This window comes from Geotrypetes seraphini, chromosome 6 (assembly GCF_902459505.1).
Source record: "Geotrypetes seraphini chromosome 6, aGeoSer1.1, whole genome shotgun sequence".
Classification (NCBI taxonomy): Eukaryota; Metazoa; Chordata; class Amphibia; order Gymnophiona; family Dermophiidae; genus Geotrypetes; species Geotrypetes seraphini.
This window is the reverse complement of record NC_047089.1, coordinates 255,985,949-256,004,408: the sequence shown is the minus strand read 5'-3', so window position 1 is coordinate 256,004,408 and position 18,460 is coordinate 255,985,949. Positions and strand designations below refer to the sequence as shown.

Genomic DNA, 18,460 nt, shown 5'->3' with positions numbered 1-18,460 from the left:
AGCATGTGACCAACTGCAATTCACACCATGTAGTTTATGCAATATCTTGTCCGTGTCAGCTTGTGTATGTGGGGAGCACTACCCGAAGTTTGAAGCTCCGTATTGGAGAACATATGAGTGGCATACGCACTGGAGTGCAGGAAGCCCCCCTTGTGCAACATTGGCAAAGTAAGAATCATGCCATAACTGATCTAAAATTTACAGTATTGGATCGTTTTTGCAACACTAGGGGTGGTGACATAGCTCGTATGCTGTGGAGAAAAGAGCAGAAATGGATCTTTGACCTCAACACTCTCCACCCATATGGCCTTAACAATGAGATCGAGTGGGTAGCTTTCCTCTGATCATGTCTGGCTTCTGTAGTGTATTTTTGAAGTTTTTTTGCTTCTGTCAGTGTCTCAATGATGTCATCACGTTTGTTACGTCCGGTTTCCCTCCCTCCTCCGGTTTAAAAATCGGAGCGGGTGCCGGCGTTCTCCGTTGCACGGAAATTTTTTACATTTTGATCGGTATGTACATTTTTATGCTCCTGTCTGTTATGTCAGCTATAAGCATTATTACATTTTGCATGGGTATGTGGCCTTATGAGTTTCGTTGCCCGTATCTGTTGCATTTTTTCATGTCTTTGTTTTTGTATTTCAGATTATTTTTGAATCTTTCACGGTGTTACTCCTTAGCAGAACAGAAATTTTTTACATTTTGATCGATTATTTTTGAATCTTTCATGGTGTTACTCCTTAGCAGAATCAAATTACAGTTGGCGGGGTCTCCTGAAGCAGACACTGAAATGGGGCCGCGTCGGGACCCTGATGAGTTTTTCCTTACAACCAAGCTAAGTGCATTTAGAGTTTCCAGTGTTAACCTGAGTGCAAAAGTTTTTTGAATTGAGTGTATACAGTATTCCAATTAAGAGATATATACACAGTTAAAATATTTTTACACCTTTGAGCTGGACTCGTTTTTAACATTGATTAAGCGATGATTGGAAGATAAACTCTTTCCCTAAGAGGGGGTTACCTCTCCCTCTTCAGAGTTTTATTTCTGTGAGCTGAGTTTTTGTACAGGGGGCCCTCCTCTTTGGTTGTGCTATTCACAGAGTCAGTCTGTCTCCTTTCACAGTTCAGTACTTTTTCTGACTCTATAGTTACTTTGTCCCTGCTGAAGTGGAAACAGAATCTAGTGTCCAGTCATGAAGGTGCAAAAATAAAAAAAAATTTGAGTGTGTTCAGCAGAAAGAAATTGCACTCTCTAAAATGAAAAACAGTTTTGAGAAAAAACTGCTGCGAGGAAGCATCTAATTCCGAACTATTCAAGGCTGTTGTTAGTTAAAACAGCCTATGCGTAGTTGAAGGCCCGTATGGACTAAAAGATCTGACAGAATTAAGAGTTTGATGCCAAGAAGATGCCGATGAGCTCAGCAAGATTAGAGTGAGTAATCCCTGAATAGGATTGACTGAAGAAAAATAACTCGCTGAACCGTAGATGAAGCCTTGCAAAGGGAAACATATGGACTGCGAAGGCTACGTTTGCTATACGGAGAGCAGAAATGTTGAGCCAGAAAAGGCCAAATGTAAAGAGTGTTCTGACAATGCTGAGGAATAAAACACTCTTGAGTGAAGAGAGTCTGTTCTGCCGGTAAGAGCACACCTAGAGACTTGAGATTCTGTTCGAGCCAGGTGATCAGGGGGCAACCCCAATAGTTAAGATAAAAATGAATATGTTCTAGATCAGTGGTCTCAAACTCAAACCCTTTGCAGGGCCACATTTTGGATTTGTAGGTACTTGGAGGGCCGCAGAAAAAAATAGTTAATGTCTTATTAAAGAAATGACAATTTTGCATGAGGTAAAAACTCTTTATAGTTTATAAATCTTTCCTTTTAGCTAAGTCTTAATAATAATATTGTAATTTATAGCTAAAGAGACATGTGATCAAGAAACTGTTTTATTTTACTTTTGTGATTATAATAAGCATACCGAGGGCTTCAAAATAGTACCTGGCGGGCCGCATGTGGCCCCCAGGCCACGAGTTTGAGACCACTGTTCTAGATGCAGGGTTCAGAAGAAAGAAAGAAATTCCCTGAGATCGAAAGAGTATAAGTAGATAAGAATTGCTGCTGCTGGGTCAGACCAGTGGTCCATCATGCCCAGCAGTTCGCTCACGCGGCGGCCCCCAGGTCAAAGACCAGTGCTCTAAATGAGTCCAGCCTCACCTGCGTATGTTCCAGTTTAGCAGAAACTTGTCCAACTTTTCTTGAATCCCTGGAGGGTGTTTTCCCTTATAACAGACTCCAGAACGTTCCAGTTTTCTATCACTCTCTGGGTGAAGAAGAACTTCCTTACGTTTGTACGGAATCTATCCCCTTTCAACTTTAGAGAGTGCCCTCTCATTCTCCCTACCATGGAGAGGATGAACAACCTGTCTTTATCTGCTAAATCTATTCCCTTCAGGATTTTGAATGTTTTGACCATGTCCCCTCTCAGTCTCCTCTGTTCGAAGGAGAAAAGGCCCAGTTTCTCTAATCTCTCACTGTACAGGAACTCCTTTAGCCCCTTAACCATTTTAGTCACTCTTTTAGTAACAACAGGTATTTAGAAGCACCTGTTCTTGTTTTATACATAAATGTCCTGATTTTCAAAGCCAGGATACAAACATCTGGCAAGGGGAGTTTTAGGAGGGGCCTGGGTTTACTAAAAATATGATCATTCATTCCCCCATTGTAGAAGAGGAAGGAATGTCCATACCCACAAAGGTGGACATTTGGAATTAGTCCTGCAACTTGCAACATCGAGGAGGCCCCTGTTGGAAGGATCAGTAACTATTTGCACTTATGCATTAACTGCAAAATTATAACACAAGATAAGTGCTGTGACATGGATGGCTTTGTAGCAGCACAGACATCCAATTTATCATGGATTTTAGAACAGGTTTCATATAGAACAATATCCAAACATATAAAATATATTATACAGAAACATATGCTTTATTCATTGTTACCGTTGAATTCCTCAATTTCCAGATCTGGTGCAACCAAATAGTACTGTTCACAAAGCAGCTTTGCCGTTTCATATGCATCTGTTTCAAGAAAAAATATAAAATTCTTTACCAAACTTGAATGAAAATACATAGGAACATTTAACAATTTGCAGGTGAGATATGATACTGACTTTATTTTTTAAAAACTTATAGAATACATATAGCTTGCAAGAAACAATTATGCAATCCGCTAAGAAGATCGACTGTCGGCTCCGGGCGGCTTTCCCGCAGAGGAGAGAATCCTGCATTCACCGTGGACCTCACCTGGGGCAGCTTCCTTGGAACGGCTGGGGCATGGGCAGTGTGTCTGGAGGGAATGCATGGATGGGAGAACATCGCAGGGGAGGAGACATAGGCATCCTGGAACTGTCGGCCAAGTCTCTTCCCTGAAGAAGCCCTTTCTGGAATCGTCAATCGCTCCTCCTAAACTTACTTGCTCCATTTCATCACTGACGCTGACCCATTCTGCTTCTATTCCTTTCTCTCCTCTCTTCTACCTTCCAAAGTATTTAGATCAATGCTGTCTTGTTAAAATGTTTATTTTATTTTTATTTTTCCTCTAACTCTACTTTTCACTTCTCTATTACCCTCCAGGTACTTTAGTTAGATTGTGAGCCTTCGGGACAGTAAGGGAATTTTCCAAGTACCTTTCTTATTTCTAATCTTAATGTATATTTTCTGTAAACCGCTTAGAACCTAACGGATGTAGCGGTATATAAGAAATAAATTACATTACATTACATAATTATGTACCTACTCTCTTACAAAATATAGACATCAACTGATTCCCCACCCCCTCCAACTTCCAAAACAAAATAGTAAATAGTTGTTATGCATCCATAAACTCATAAGCAAGGATTGCGCAATTGCCAGTCATAAAACGCTCTCCACTGTCTTGTCAAAGGAGCCCACTCAATGGTTTCTAAGAGTCATCCATTTGTATATATCGTACCAGTGATCTAGGAGTTCTACCACCTTCTTCTTTCAATCTGGTACATTTTGTTGCTTCCATGTAGATGCCAGATCTATGTGTGCTGCAATTAACCCTAATTAAAAAAAACTTACCCCCACCACATCCTCCAATTCCCCCACTGATCTATTAAGTAAAGCCACATTTACAGAGGAACTAGTCTCAAAGGGGAAACCCATATTTTGCCCTCAGCAACATACTTTTATCATAACAATGACCCACCCAAACTAGCCTATTTTCCTCCCACCGACAAAACATCTCCTGCCCTCTGCCTGTGTCAAATTCTAGATTTAAGTGAAGTGGCATAAACCACGAGTACTTCTGCTCCTCCAGAAACCAGCTCCTAGTAGCTTTCCAGATCCTTACCATCAGTCCCCTAAATGGGCACCTTCCCCCCCCCATATCTCCTCTCCCCCTGGTATCCATGGTAAATGCAGAAGAGTAATATTAGTTCAACCCTCTTGTTCTAGATCAGGGATGCCCAAAATGTCGTTCGTGATCTACCAGAAGATCGCAAGTGCTACGCGAGTCAATCATGGAGCCTGGGCTCTCTCCCTACTCCCTGCTGAAGCCGCCACAAGGAAGAGCCAGATACGTACAGCGATTGCACGCCGCCGGCCCACAAGCTTGTGGGCCGGCCATTGTGCAGTCACTGCATGCCCTGGCCCTGCAGTGAGAGCCGCTGCTGGTACCGCCTGAGCTGAAGAAATGGAAACCCACTGTGCAGGATGACAGATTCTACAGGTGAAATCTCTCTGGAAACATCTCACCTTCTTTTCACATGTTCTGGTAGAAACATTACTTAAAGAATATGAAAGGGAAATAAACATGCCTGAGACTGTGGGATAGATTGTGTCAGTCTGGTTTCAGTCATAAATAGGACTGGGCTATGTGAGCTCATTCCTATCCTATGATTGAGTTTTCTTTGTTTTAAGGTTGGGTGCAAACAGCCGATCCAGGAAGAGAGAGGGAGAGAGAACACAGGTGGTAGATGGGAAGGGAGATGAGGGATGTCCAGGCTGAGACATGCCTTGTGCACTAAAAGCCACTCCCACATATGAACATCCAAGCAGGAGAACATCTTTCGAACACACAAGATCTCCCCCCCCCCCTCAGATCTTGGTGTACATAACCTAATTATATTTAAATCATTTTTATTGAAATTTCAAATATACACACGGTCAGATTGTAAACTAAACTAAACTTTAAGTTTGTATATCGCATCATCTCCATAAAGATAGAGCTCGACACGGTTTACAGGTAATTCAATAAATGAGGGAAGGACATAATAAGAAATTAGAGGTTAAGAAAAGGATAGCTAGCTTTACATTTTCAATAGATAGCTTTACGTTTTGGAGAAAAGCCACGTTTTCGGATGCTTTCGGAATAATTGGATTGAGCCTAGATTCCGCAGTGGGGCAGGGAGGTTATTCCAAAGCTCAGTGAATTTGAAGAAAAGGGAATTCCCTAATTTACCTGCATACATGACTCCTTTTAATGAGGGGAAAGATAGTTTGAGTATGTGGGCGGATCTGGTAGTGTCAGGTCTCGAAGAATTCCAGGATAGTGGGATTAGGGGAGGAACAATGCCATGTAGGATCTTGAAAATTAGGCAGGTACATTTAAAATGAATCCTAGAAATCACCGGAAGCCAGTGAAGTTTTGACAGAAGCGGGGAAACATGATCGAATTTGAATTAAAAACATAACGCAAACAACTCCAACTGAAATAGCATCAGCCAACCCATCTAACCACCCAAATCCCCCACCCATCCACCCACCCAGGGAACAGCAGCAGCAACAAAGAAGTCAATGCAGTTATACAACACGCATGGTACATACAAGAGCAAACAAATATCAATACCATAAGAACATAAGCATTGCCTCTGCCGGGTCAGACCAGGGGTCCATCATGCCCAGCAGTCCATTCCCGCGGCAGCCCCCCAGGTCCATGACCTGTAAGTGATCCTTTACCTAAACCTTTTATTTTCTAATCATTTAATATCCTGTATAGTAACCCTCTATCTATATCCTTCAATCCCCTTTTCCTTCAGGAAATCATCCAATCCCTTTTTGAAACCCAATATCGTACTCTGTCCTATCACTTCTTCTGGAAGCGCATTCCGGGTGTCTATCACCCTCTGAGTGAAAAAGAACTTCCTAGAATTTGTTCTGAATCTGTCTCCTTTCAATTTTTCTGAATGCCCAGATTTTGTTTCTGATGAAAGGAGTCAACGCATTACAGAAAGGTATCCAACATTGCTCAAAAAGACGACCTGCACAGGTGTCCAAGTCAGGAATGTCTCCGTGCTCCAGTAACACTTGTTGTATCATTAAAGATCACCAGTGGGAAATCGTAGGTGGCTGCGGGGAAATCAAGCAAGTCAAAATACTCTTTTCTGTCCAGCATGATGGTCCTTCTAAGGAAGGCCTTACAACCAGGATGTTTGGAATGCAAGTGAGCAGTTCATAACCTAATTAACCTGCATCATACTTTTCACAGTGGCCCTGTTGCTGCGTCGTCATTGGCAGCGGTGGCTGGGGGGGAGGCAGGGAGAGAGAAATAAATAAATTAAGAAACAAAAAGTTGGGGGAGTGTGTCGGGGGCAGGCAGAGAAAGAGAAAGAAAAAGTTGGAGTAGAGAATGGAGTGCGTTGGGGCAGGCAGGGAGAGAGGAAGAAAGAGTTGAACTCATGGAGGGACAGAGAGAGATGGTGATTGGGAAATGGAATGAGGTCTGGAGGAGAGGAAGCATTAAGAAATATTAGATGCTGTTCCGCCACTTATTTCTGTCAAATGGGATGATCAGTAACACTCAGAAAAGCACACAGACAATATAAAAGCATAAACAATAATCCTTTATTATACATATATATATATATAAATATAAGAATAAAATAGCATCACCTGGACTCCATACACTGACCACCTTCACAATTGGGAATCCTTGCAATTGATAGGCGGGGGGGGGGGACCAAAGGACTGTCCCTTTAGACATCGTGGCTTCTGTCCCTGTAGACGTCATGGATTCTCAGGTTAGGGGCAGAGTTCTGTTCTTATATAGTTCATAGTAATACATCTGATCCTGCAGTAATCAGAGTCCTTCACTATTATTCAGGCACACTTGGTCCTGGTCTTTTGTTCTGTTGTTTTGACAACACCCAGGTCAGGATGTCAGAAGGAGGTGTTGAAGAAAACTGGCTTCCAATTCCTTTGATGTTGTTTTGGCAATACTTAGGTCAAGGAGGTCAGAATGTCAGATATTTGTTCGGTTTCTCTGTCCTTTTGATGTTACTGGCCTCTTAGTAAGACAGCTGGTCCTGGTCTTTTGTTATCTGTTTTGACAACACCCAGGTCAAAGAGGTCAAGATAGCAGATACTTATTTGGTTTCTCAGTCCTTTTGATGTTACTGGCCTAGACAGATGGTCCTGGTCTTTTGTTATCTGTTTTGACAACACCCAGGTCAAAGAGGTACTTGTTTGGTTTCCCATCTGTCTTTACTGATGTTATTTGAGCGGCACGCATGCAAAGGAAGTCAGGATCTCAAATAAGCAAGCTTTACTGTCCCTTTGAGATCAAGGTAACACTCAGGACAAAGAGGTCAGATAAGCAGACTTGAGGATACATGTCAGTAATATGTTGAGGATACATGTCAGTAATATGCTGAGGCATAACAGATGCACAGTCAGAAGGAAGTGCAACCAGAAACTCATGAAATCACCAGACAGCAAATGTAGGAAAAATGATTTTATTTTCAATTTACCCCCTCTTTTACTAAGGTACTCTAAACAATTAGCATGCGCTAAACGCTAGCACGTCCATAGACTAACATGCACGCGCTAAATAGGTTAGCACATCTTAGTAAAAGAGGGCCTCAGTGATCAAAATGTGTCCATTTTGAAACTGCTGTCTATATTTTGCACTATGGCCCCCTTTTACTAAACCATGATAGCGGTTTTTAGTGCAGGAAGCTACGCTGAATGCCCCACTCAGCTCCAAATGCTCACATGAGAGTCGGGAGCAATGCGGGGCATTCAGCGCAGCTCCCTGCACTAAAAAACACTATCACAGTTTAGTAAAAAAAGGGGGGGTGTATTTATCTATTTGTGTAAACTTGTTACCGAGGTGACATTGCATATTTTAAATAAATAGCCGCTGGTAACCCAGATGTGATGAAAAACCAATGTATGAGAGTAAACACTTTCAACACTGAATGTGAAGATGTCCAAAAATGTAAGACAGGAACAGCATAGACCTAACTCAATCCAAAAAATGAAGGAAAAAGCCTCAGAAAGGCCCTCCCACCTCACCAAAATGGCTCAAAGAGGTGGTTGAGCGTTCACCTCACTGGCAAAAAAACCTTCATTATGTGATAAAGTCTTATGCTGTGCTGTAATGTGCCAACAAAAATTAAATAGAGGAAATATTCCACTTATCTTCACTGATCGGTACACCAACAGTGGCCAGCGTTTCACAAATTCATGCTGCCTCAGGGTGTATCCCGACCGATCAGGTTTCTTTCAGAACAGGGCGCCAAACCGCCTCTTGCTGAGGCAGCATGAATTTGTGAAACGCTGGCCACCGTTGGTGTACCGATCAGTGAAGATAAGTGGAATATTTCCTCTATTTAATTTTCGTTGGCACATTACAGCACAGCATAAGACTATCACATAATGAAGGTTTTTTGCCAATGAGGTGAATGCTCGACCACCTCTTTGAGCCGTTTTGGTGAGGTGGGAGGGCCCTTTCTGAGGCTTTTTCCTTCATTTTTTTGGATTGAGTTAGGTCTATGCTGTTCCTGTTTTACATTTTTGGACATCTTCACATTCAGTGTTGAAAGTGTTTACTCTATCATATATTGCATATTTTAAAGTCATCTGCATTGATCTCTTTGAAAAAAAAAAAATAAAAAAATAAAAATATATATATATATAGATGATAATTAACATTTTCTCTGCGTACAGTGTGCTTTGTGTGTTTCAAATTTATATTGTTGGTAGATCATTTTGGCTTGGTCATTTTAAAAGTAGCTCGCAAGCCAAAAAAGTGTGGGCTCCCCTGTTCTAGATCTACCCATTGCTTGCCATTCCAGCAACACCTGAAGTTGGGCTGTCCAGTAATATTTGTTAAGATTAGGAACAGCTAATCCCCCCTCTGATTTCTCCCCAAAACAGAATCCATCTCTCAATTCTAGGCCGGTGGCCTGCACAGATAAACTTTAATATCTGATTTTGCATCACCCGAAAACTCCCTACCCCCATCCAAATCGGTGACATTTACAATAAAAATAAAAACTGGGGTAAAACCATCATCTTCACAATCTCAATATGACCTACCCATGAAAAGCAGAGCTTGCCCCACCTCTCCAGCTCCTGATGTATCTTATGAAGCATAAGACCATAATTCAAATCAAAAAGAGTAGAGCAGGATTTTCCTAGATAAGATGCCTGGATAACACAATGAGGAGCGAACCCAGCAGAAAGGATATTGACCCCAAAGCTGACTTTCAGTTAACATTTAATAACCCTGACTTGGTCATATTCATCTGAAACCTGGATACCCTAGTACCATATTCCCGGAGATTATGCACCACAATTCTCTTGGGCTGGTCAGAGTGAATAATAAATCATCAGCAAACAAACTCAGCTTATACTTTCCCACACCCCAAAGAAGAAACTGGCCAATAACCCTCTGGTCTCCTTGCATCCAACTTGTCATTTTTATGATCCAACATAGCTACTGCCAGTTTATACTTTTATTTATTTATTCAATTTTTCTATACCGTTCTCCCAGGGGAGCTCAGAATGGCTTGCATGAATTTATTCAGGCACTCAAGCATTTTTTTCCTGTCTGTCCTGGTGGCCTCACAATCTAATGTATCTGGGCAATGGGAGATCAGGCGACCTCTGAACTAAAAGAGAGGTTAACCAAACCAGCAATAGCCTCAGCAATATCCTCACCCAACACATATGTATCCCAGGATATCTGATGTATATCTCCTCATCACGGGAGTTTTTCCAGACAGGCCCCTCCCTAATGTGCTGGCCTTGTATGTTTTACTGTTCTATTTGTCAATGTGTTTTCCCAATTATCCTTTTCTTTTTTATACATCTGTCCTGGTCTATGAGTACGTATAATCCTCAATTTTATACCTATGTACTCTGCTTAGAAATATGATAAGCGGTATAACACTTTTTAAATAAACTTGAAAACTTGGCATTAGTAATCAACCTCAAGCCTTATTCACCTCAACCATGTATGTGTCCCATGATACAAAGATAAAATCAGAGCTGGTTTCAACACAGCAGCAAAGAGGGGCCACTAACGCTGTCCTCTAGTGCCAAGTCACTTGTGAAAAAACACACCAGGCTCTGAGGGAACTGTGTTTTCTTTCATCTGCTCTTCCTGAAGATTCTATCAGCTGGTTTCAACACAGCAGCAAAGAGGGGCCACTCTAACGCTGTCCTCTAGTGCCAAGACACTTGAGAAGGAGCACGCTAGGCTCTGAGGGAACTGTGTTTTCTTTCCTCCGGGTGAGACTGCAGTTCGGCAGTGCTCAGAGTCCTGACATCCAGCTCTCCCACGGAGCTTTTTTTTCCCCCAAAAATCCCTGCACAGACCTTTTTTTTTCTGTTACAATCTGCATCTCATATATTTCTGCACCTATTGCCTGCTAAAACAATCACTGATTACTTCATGTACAACCTGCTACTACTTGTTACCTGTATAGCTGCATTTACAACCTGCTACTACTTATTTTTAACCTACCACCACATGTTACTTGTTACCACAACCTGTCACCACTTGTTGTAAGTATAACCGCATGTAAAACCAGCTACTGCATATCTTAGCCTGACACTGCATATATAGCCTGTACTACTCCTCTACTGTTATCGCCTGTTCATCGCATGTCTAGCTCTACCACCACTTACTTAGCCTGCTCTGCCCATCACTACTACCTCTTATACAGCCTAGCCCCTCCTCAGCCTGTATCTTACTAGCAGCACTAATCTCTCCCACCTCCTGCCTGACAAGCTCTGCCCAAACCCTCTCTCACTATCTCTCCTCGCTCCCACCATGAAGCCACCCTCCTGGCTCCTCCTTCTACTTCTCTGCTCTTTCACCAATACTTCCCACTGCCAAATATCTCTCCCCCCAACCTCCCCAACTCCACAGTCTCAAACAACACCTGCCCAGGCCTCAGAATCCCCACACTAGTACACACTAGAACTCATCACAACAAAAAACACAGAGGAAGAAACCACTCCTCCTTAAAGCCTGTCCCTCCAGCCAACCTACCCAACCTCACCTCTGTCTCTCTCACCCCGGTCCCCACACTCTACTGTAACGCCAGATCAGTCCGCAACAAGACCCAAATAATAAAAGACCTACTCGATGACTCCGATCCGGGTTTTGTGTGCATCACAGAATCATGGATCGGAAAAGACGATACTTTCACACAAAACGAACTCTGCCCCCCTGGCTACCACGGTCTCTTCTCACCCAGAATCAACCGGAAAGGAGGAGACCTGGCTCTGCTTTACAAATCATTCTTCAATGTTCAGCTCCTTGAAAAGGGCAGCCATACCTCTCTAGAATTCTTACTAGCTTCAGTTAAAGACGAACTCCAACCCCACCCACTAGGCATCTTGTTTCTCTACCGCTCTCCTATCCCCTGGAATAAATCCTCTGAACTTGTCCTAGAGACTATAACAAGAGTCTTCCTAAAATTCCAGAGACTACTGATCATAGGAGATATTAACCTCCACCTTGACGATAACACCAGCATGGACACAACTGAATTCAAAGACTTCCTCACCTCCCTTGGCTTCACCACTCCTCCACCCACACCTACCCATGATAAAGGACATAGCCTCAAGCGACCACAACATGGTACGGTTCAACCTCAGGAAAGGTCTCCCTAGATCAAACACAAAAACAAAGGTACTTCAATTCCGAGGCACAGACTTCGAACGCATGGGAGATTTTGTCCATAGGGCACTGCAGAACCAAGATGTAACGGATGATATTGAAACTATGTGGTCAACCCTGAAATCGACCATACATGAAGCAACTAGCCTCTACGTTAGATCAGTAAATAAACGGCAGAGAAACAATAAACCCCAATGGTTTACCGCTGAGATCTCGTGCCTTGTTAAAGAAAAGAAAAAAGCATTTATTTCCTACAAACGTACGAATGAACTGGAAGCCAAACTAGAATACACAGCCAGGGCTGCAGCGGTCAAAACGGCAGTCAGGGAGGCCAAACTTCGAGTGGAAGAAAATTTAGCGCAGAACCTCAAGAAGGGAGACAAATCCTTCTTCAGATACATTAGCGACAGGAAAAGAAACATGGATGGGATAGTATGCCTAAAAAAACCAGATGGGAAGTACGTGGAATCAGATTCCGAAAAAGCTGAACTTCCCTGAATGAGTATTTCTGCTCAGTCTTCACCAACGAGGCTCCGGGTCACGGTCCACACTTACAGACAAAGCAAAAAGCGGAAGACCCGTTTTGGAATTTCAAGTTTACACCCGGTGACGTCTACTGCGAACTGACATCACTCAAGGTGAATAAAGCCATGGGACCAGATAATCTACACCCCCAGAGTACTCAGGGAGTTGTGTGATGTCCTGGCAGAACCGCTATCCGTACTCTTCAATCTCTCCCTCAGTACGGGGAGAGTACCCATGGACTGGAAAACAGCTAACGTCGTTCCACTACACAAAAAAGGTTGCAGAGAGGAGGTTGCGAATTACAGACCAGTGAGTCTGACATCAATAGTGTGTAAACTCATGGAAACACTAATCAAATGAAAAATAGACACGATCCTGGATAAGGAGAATCTACGGGATCCCAGTCAACATGGATTCACCAAAGGTAGGTCCTGCCAATCCAATCTCATCAGCTTCTTTGACTGGGTAACAAGGAAGCTGGACTTGGGAGAATCCCTGGACGTAGTGTACCTGGACTTCAGTAAAGCATTCGATAGCGTCCCTCACCGTAGGCTGTTGAGCAAGATGAAATCGATGGAATTGGGAGAAACGCTGATTGCATGGGTTAAGGATTGGCTGGGTGATAGGCTTCAGAGGGTGGTGGTTAACGGTACCCTCTCTAAAACGTCAAAAGTGACAAGCGGAGTGCCGCAGGGCTCAGTCTTGGGCCCTCTACTTTTCAACTTATTCATAAGGGACCTGACTCAGGGGCTTCAAGGTAAAATAACACTATTCGCCGACGACGCCAAATTATGTAACATAGTGAGCAGCTCCAATTTACACGATAGTATGACGCAGGACCTGTTTTTGTTGGAGCGTTGGTCTTCGACCTGGCAGCTGGGCTTCAATGCCAAGAAATGTAAGGTCATGCACCTCGGCAGTAGAAATCCGTGCAGAACTTACACCTTGAATGGTGAGACCTTAGCTAGGACTGTGACAGAATGAGATTTGGGAGTGACTATCAGTGCAGATATGAAAGCTGCCAGTCAAGTAGAAAAGGCTTCATCTAAGGCAAGACAAATGTTGGGTTGCATCCGCAGAAGTTTCGTCAGCCGGAAGCCTGAGGTCATCATGCCGTTGTACAGAACCATGGTGAGACCACATCTGGAATACTGTGTGCAATTCTGGAGGCCACATTATCGTAAAGATGTGCTAAGAGCAGAGTCGGTTCAGCGGATGGCCACCAGGATGGTCTCGGGGCTCAGGGATCTCTCATACGAGGAGAGGCTGAACAAGTTGTGGCTCTACTCTCTCGAGGAGCATAGGGAAAGGGGTGACATGATTGAGACGTTCAAGTATATCACTGGGCGTATCGAGGTGGAAGAAGATATTTTCCTTCTCCAGGGACCCTCAGCCACAAGAGGACATCCGCTTAAACTCAGGGGAGGGAAATTTCAGGGCGACACCAGAAAGTATTACTTCACTGAAAGAGTGGTTGAACACTGGAACAAGCTTCCGATACAGGTGATCGAGGCCAAAAGCGTTTCAGATTTTAAGGGTAAATGGGATGCCCATGTGGGATCCCTCAGAGGGTGAAGTTACGGATGGGTCAGTTAGAGCGGGGGCTCTAGAGCAGACTTAGGGGGTGGGTCTGTTGAGTGGGCAGACTTGATAGGCTATGGCCCTTATCTGCTGTCATTTTTCTATGTTCTATGTTTCTATGTTCTATCATCAGCTTCCTCGACCTGACTGAGCACAAAACTTCTGCTGAAGAGGCCCGCTGGGATCTTGTCCCGTGGTCTGACCACCTTCTAGGCTCTTTCTGCCTCCCCATCTTCATGTCTCATCTAGGTACTCCACCCCGGCCCACAAAATCCATCACCTACCGCAAAAAAATCACGAGCGAATTGTTCTGGACCCAATTTCTTAACCAACTTCCCCCTTCTCCTAAACACACAGACCCAGAGTCCAACTGGCATAATTGGGTTAACCTTTCCGGGACTACCTACCACGCTCTGGCCCCTTTATCTACAAAATCTATCTCCCACTCCCACAAAGCCCCATGGTACCTTCCATATCACAGGGAACTAAAACAGAATTGTCGAGCCCTGGAACGGAAATGGAAAAAATCGAAATCCCCCTCAGACAAACAATCCTGGCGAGACAACATCAAGTGCTATAACACAATACTAAAAAAAGCTAGAAAGAATTTCTATGGAGATAAAATCACCAGATCAAAAAATCAAAATAGTACTCTGTTCTACATCTGGCGAAACTTAACCTCAAAAAATGACTCCACCTCTCCCCTCTCCCCTCCTTCCGCAAACGACTTAACCAAATTTTTCAATGAAAAGATTTCCACCATAAGGAGCTCTTTCCCCTCAGCAGTCTCTTACAATTCTCTTCCTCCCAATGACTCAAACCCTATCCCAGCGGATAGATCCTGGACGACATTTGAACCCATATCTGAACCCCAGATCTCTAAACTCTGCCTCAGACTGAAATCCTGCAAATGCATCTTAGATCCTTTCCCATCCCACCTTTATGAAAACATTCCTGCACAGGCCATCTCCTCCCTTACGAGACTCATTAACTCTGCTCTACTATCAGGCTTGTTCTCCACAAAAATGGGCCACATTGCCTTGTCACCTATTCTGAAAAAAGCCGATCTCGACCCCTCCCTACCATCAAACTACCGTCCCATTGCAAATATCGCTCTACTTACCAAACTTCTAGAAACCATAGTTGCTACCCAGCTCTCCTCCTATCTCGAGAGATTCTCCATTCTTCACCCCTACCAACATGGCTTCAGACCCTGCTTTAGCACTGAATACCTCCTAGTTTCCCTAATTTCAAAGGTACAACAACTACACTCACGTAACAAATTCGCTGTCCTACTACAATTCGATCTTTCCGCTGCTTTTGATGTCGTCCATCACGACATACTACTTTACCAACTTTCCGAGATTGGAATCGACTCCACCGTCCTAATGTGGTTCTCAAACTTTTTACGCTCCCGTTCCTACACCGTCAACACAAATGGCACCATGTCCACTCCTTGGACTCCATCTTGCGGTGTCCCTCAAGGATCACCCCTTTCCCCTATTCTCTTTAACATCTACATGTCCTCCCTGAAACTCTTTCAACTATCCCCCCTGGAAACAATCTACACTTATGCAGATGACATCCTTGTCCTCCTTGAGACTGACCAGAACCTCACCAACCTCCACGAAAACATTACAGCTTGCATAATGAGACTCCGTGCCTGGTCCCTCTCGGTACAGATGAAACTAAACGAATCTAAAACAAAACTACTCTGGCTCGGGCCAAAATTCGAACACCTGCCCACACTTTTCGCACTACCCACAGGCGATACACTACAGCTCGAGTTCTCATGCAAGGTCCTTGGTATCACTATCGATTCCTCTCTCTCCCTCAATGACCACCTCAACTCCTTGGCAAAATCATGCTTTTTCAGCCTTCAAATGCTGAAGAAAGCTAGATCCTACTTCAGCCAACAACACTTTGCCATCCTTGTCCAATCCATCATCCTCTCCAAACTAGATTACTGCAACGCCATCTACTTAAATCTATCAAAAAAAAGTATTCTAAGACTCCAGCTAATCCAGAATACTGCAGCCAAACTGATCTTCTCAAAACGCAAGTCTGACCATACCTCCCCACTCCTTGCCAAACTTCACTGGCTTCCAATAATCTCCAGAATCCATTTCAAATGTTCCTGCCTGGCTTTCAAGATCATTCACGGAATCCTGCCTCTTCTTATCCCACTGTCTTTCAACTCCTCCAGTCCCGACGCCTCCAGAACTGCCCAAAGGCTTAAACTAGCCTTCCCCTCTCCACGCAGCATCCACTCTTCAGGCAAACTGGGAAAATCCCTTCTCTTCAAAATCACAGGTCTTTGGAACGACCTCACCACCCCGCTGCGGAACCTGAGCTCCCTTCAGTTATTCCGCAAACAACTGAAAACCTGGCTTTTCAGCAAATTGTAGCTCTATCCTTCCCCCCTTTCTCTCCCCCCTTCTACACATAAGTTCATGTAATCCTTTTTCTTCTTCTCTACCCACTATTTTAAGTTCTTGTAAACCATGTCGAGCTCCATTCTCATGGAGATGATGCGGTATATAAACTTAAGGTTTAGATTAGATTAGATCAATGACACAAAACACTCTCCCAGTCAACTTGAGCCAAAGGACACTTCACCAAGGGCAAAAGTTTCAAGTAACAAAGACCTCTTTCTATAATAAGCATCAGCAAATTTCTGACAAGACAACAGAGTCAAACCCAACTGTAAGCTGGAGGGATTAACAGCCAATTTCTAAACAATGGAAACAATTCTTCTGTCCCTGCGTTGCTTTGTAAAATCTTCTCAACAAAGTTAAATGTTGATTTTTTTTTTTTGTTTTCACTTTCTGATATAAATCCAGTCCCTTTCTATATACCCCCATATTATAAGCATCAGGGCAGTTGCACCAGCTTTGTTCTTTATTCCGGAGAACTTGCTTCAGCAATCTAAATTCCTCCAAAAACCAAAGAACTACACCTTGCTCTCAAAGGCGCTACAGGATTCAAGACAATGAATCATTCCACTGGCTACCACTTTATTCAGTGACAACATCTCTGCTCTTCTCAATAACTACACGTTCTTGGTGGTCCACACTCAATGGTAACCAACAAATGTAGTAAAATTACCCTATTTTTCGGTCCATAAGACGCACCCACCTGTAGAGGAGGAAACCCCCCCCCCCCCCAAAAAAAAAAAAAAAAAAAAAAGTTTGGTTCTAAATTTTTTCCTCCTTGGTTTTTCCTCCTCTACACATAGGTGCATCTGGTGCTGGGAAGCCTGCAGCCCGAAGCTACCCATAGCTCCCCCGGTATCTTTTTTTAAGTGGCGGTAGTCCAGCGCGGTCTCCTGCCTTTCTCTTTGCAGAGCGACACACAAAGCAACACACAAAGCGACACACAAAGTGACCCTTGCGCTTCCTGCCTGGTCCCTCGCCGCTCTGTGATTGGCTGCAGTCAGTAACTCCTGCCTTTAACAGTCTGCCTGCAGTCTTTCAGGGTCCCACGCGTTTCGATGTCTCTCCATCTGGTTCTTAAGGCCTGCATTTGACTGTCACTCCCCAGTCTCTCCTGGTCTCTCCTCCCCCCTCCCAAATCTCTTGGAATTCCTTCACTCTGCCTATGCATCTCTTCCCTATGTCTCTCTGTCTCTCACTCCCTACCGCCTTTGCTGTCTCTCAGCATCCCTCCCTATTTGCTGCATTACTGAGCGTCGCACCTCCTCTCTCCCATACACTGCTTGCTACTCTGAATACTAATTGCCTTTGCTTGGAGCTGCTCTTGCCACTGCCGAGCATCAGCCACCTGTCAGTGCCAGCAGCCTCTCCCAGCCATTAGTTCCTCCGAGCAGTCCAAGAGGCTGGCATGCACAGAAGGCAAACAGAGGGCTTCTGAACCCAGGGGGGCTGCCGGTCATGCCTGTCCACCTTCCCCTCCGTTCGCAACTATGATCAGTGTGAACAGCATCAACAGGAATGCCGGCCACCTGCGCTCCATGTGCTCTGTGCGTTACGGACGCAACTACTGGGGCATGGAAACCTTCTCTTATGGCTGTCCACAGCGCTCTCGCACTCTGAAGCCCGTGCTGTAAACCAACCTGGTAGTGAGCCTACTGCAGTCAATCCTGCGTTGTGCGTCGTTCTGCAAAGAGGCAGCCATCCAGCAGGAGACCGCACTGGACTACCACCACTTCAAAAAGGAACCGGGGAGGCCGCGTGGTGTATTCAGTCCATAAGATGCATCCCCTTTTTGTGGGTGGAAAAAGTGCTTCTTCTGGCCCAAAAAATGCAGTAGGTTTTTTTACCCTTCAGAGACTTAGATAATCTCGTAGATAAAGACTCATTACTTAAACTCTTCTATGCCTTTATAAATTCGAAATGGGACTACAATAATTTGATGTAGGCTTACCTAAATTTCATTTAAATCGTCTTCAAAGACTG

At 43.9% G+C, this 18,460-nt stretch overlaps 1 protein-coding gene across 1 annotated transcript in view; it reads right to left on the bottom strand.

The window, feature by feature from the left end:
- Positions 1-18,460, bottom strand: part of PDK3 (pyruvate dehydrogenase kinase 3) — a 185,179-nt gene that overhangs the window by 30,504 nt on the left and 136,215 nt on the right. The window contains exon 6 of the mRNA XM_033948435.1: positions 2,996-3,073. Within this exon, the coding sequence (XP_033804326.1) occupies positions 2,996-3,073 (78 nt within the window). The remainder of the gene's footprint in view (positions 1-2,995; positions 3,074-18,460) is intronic.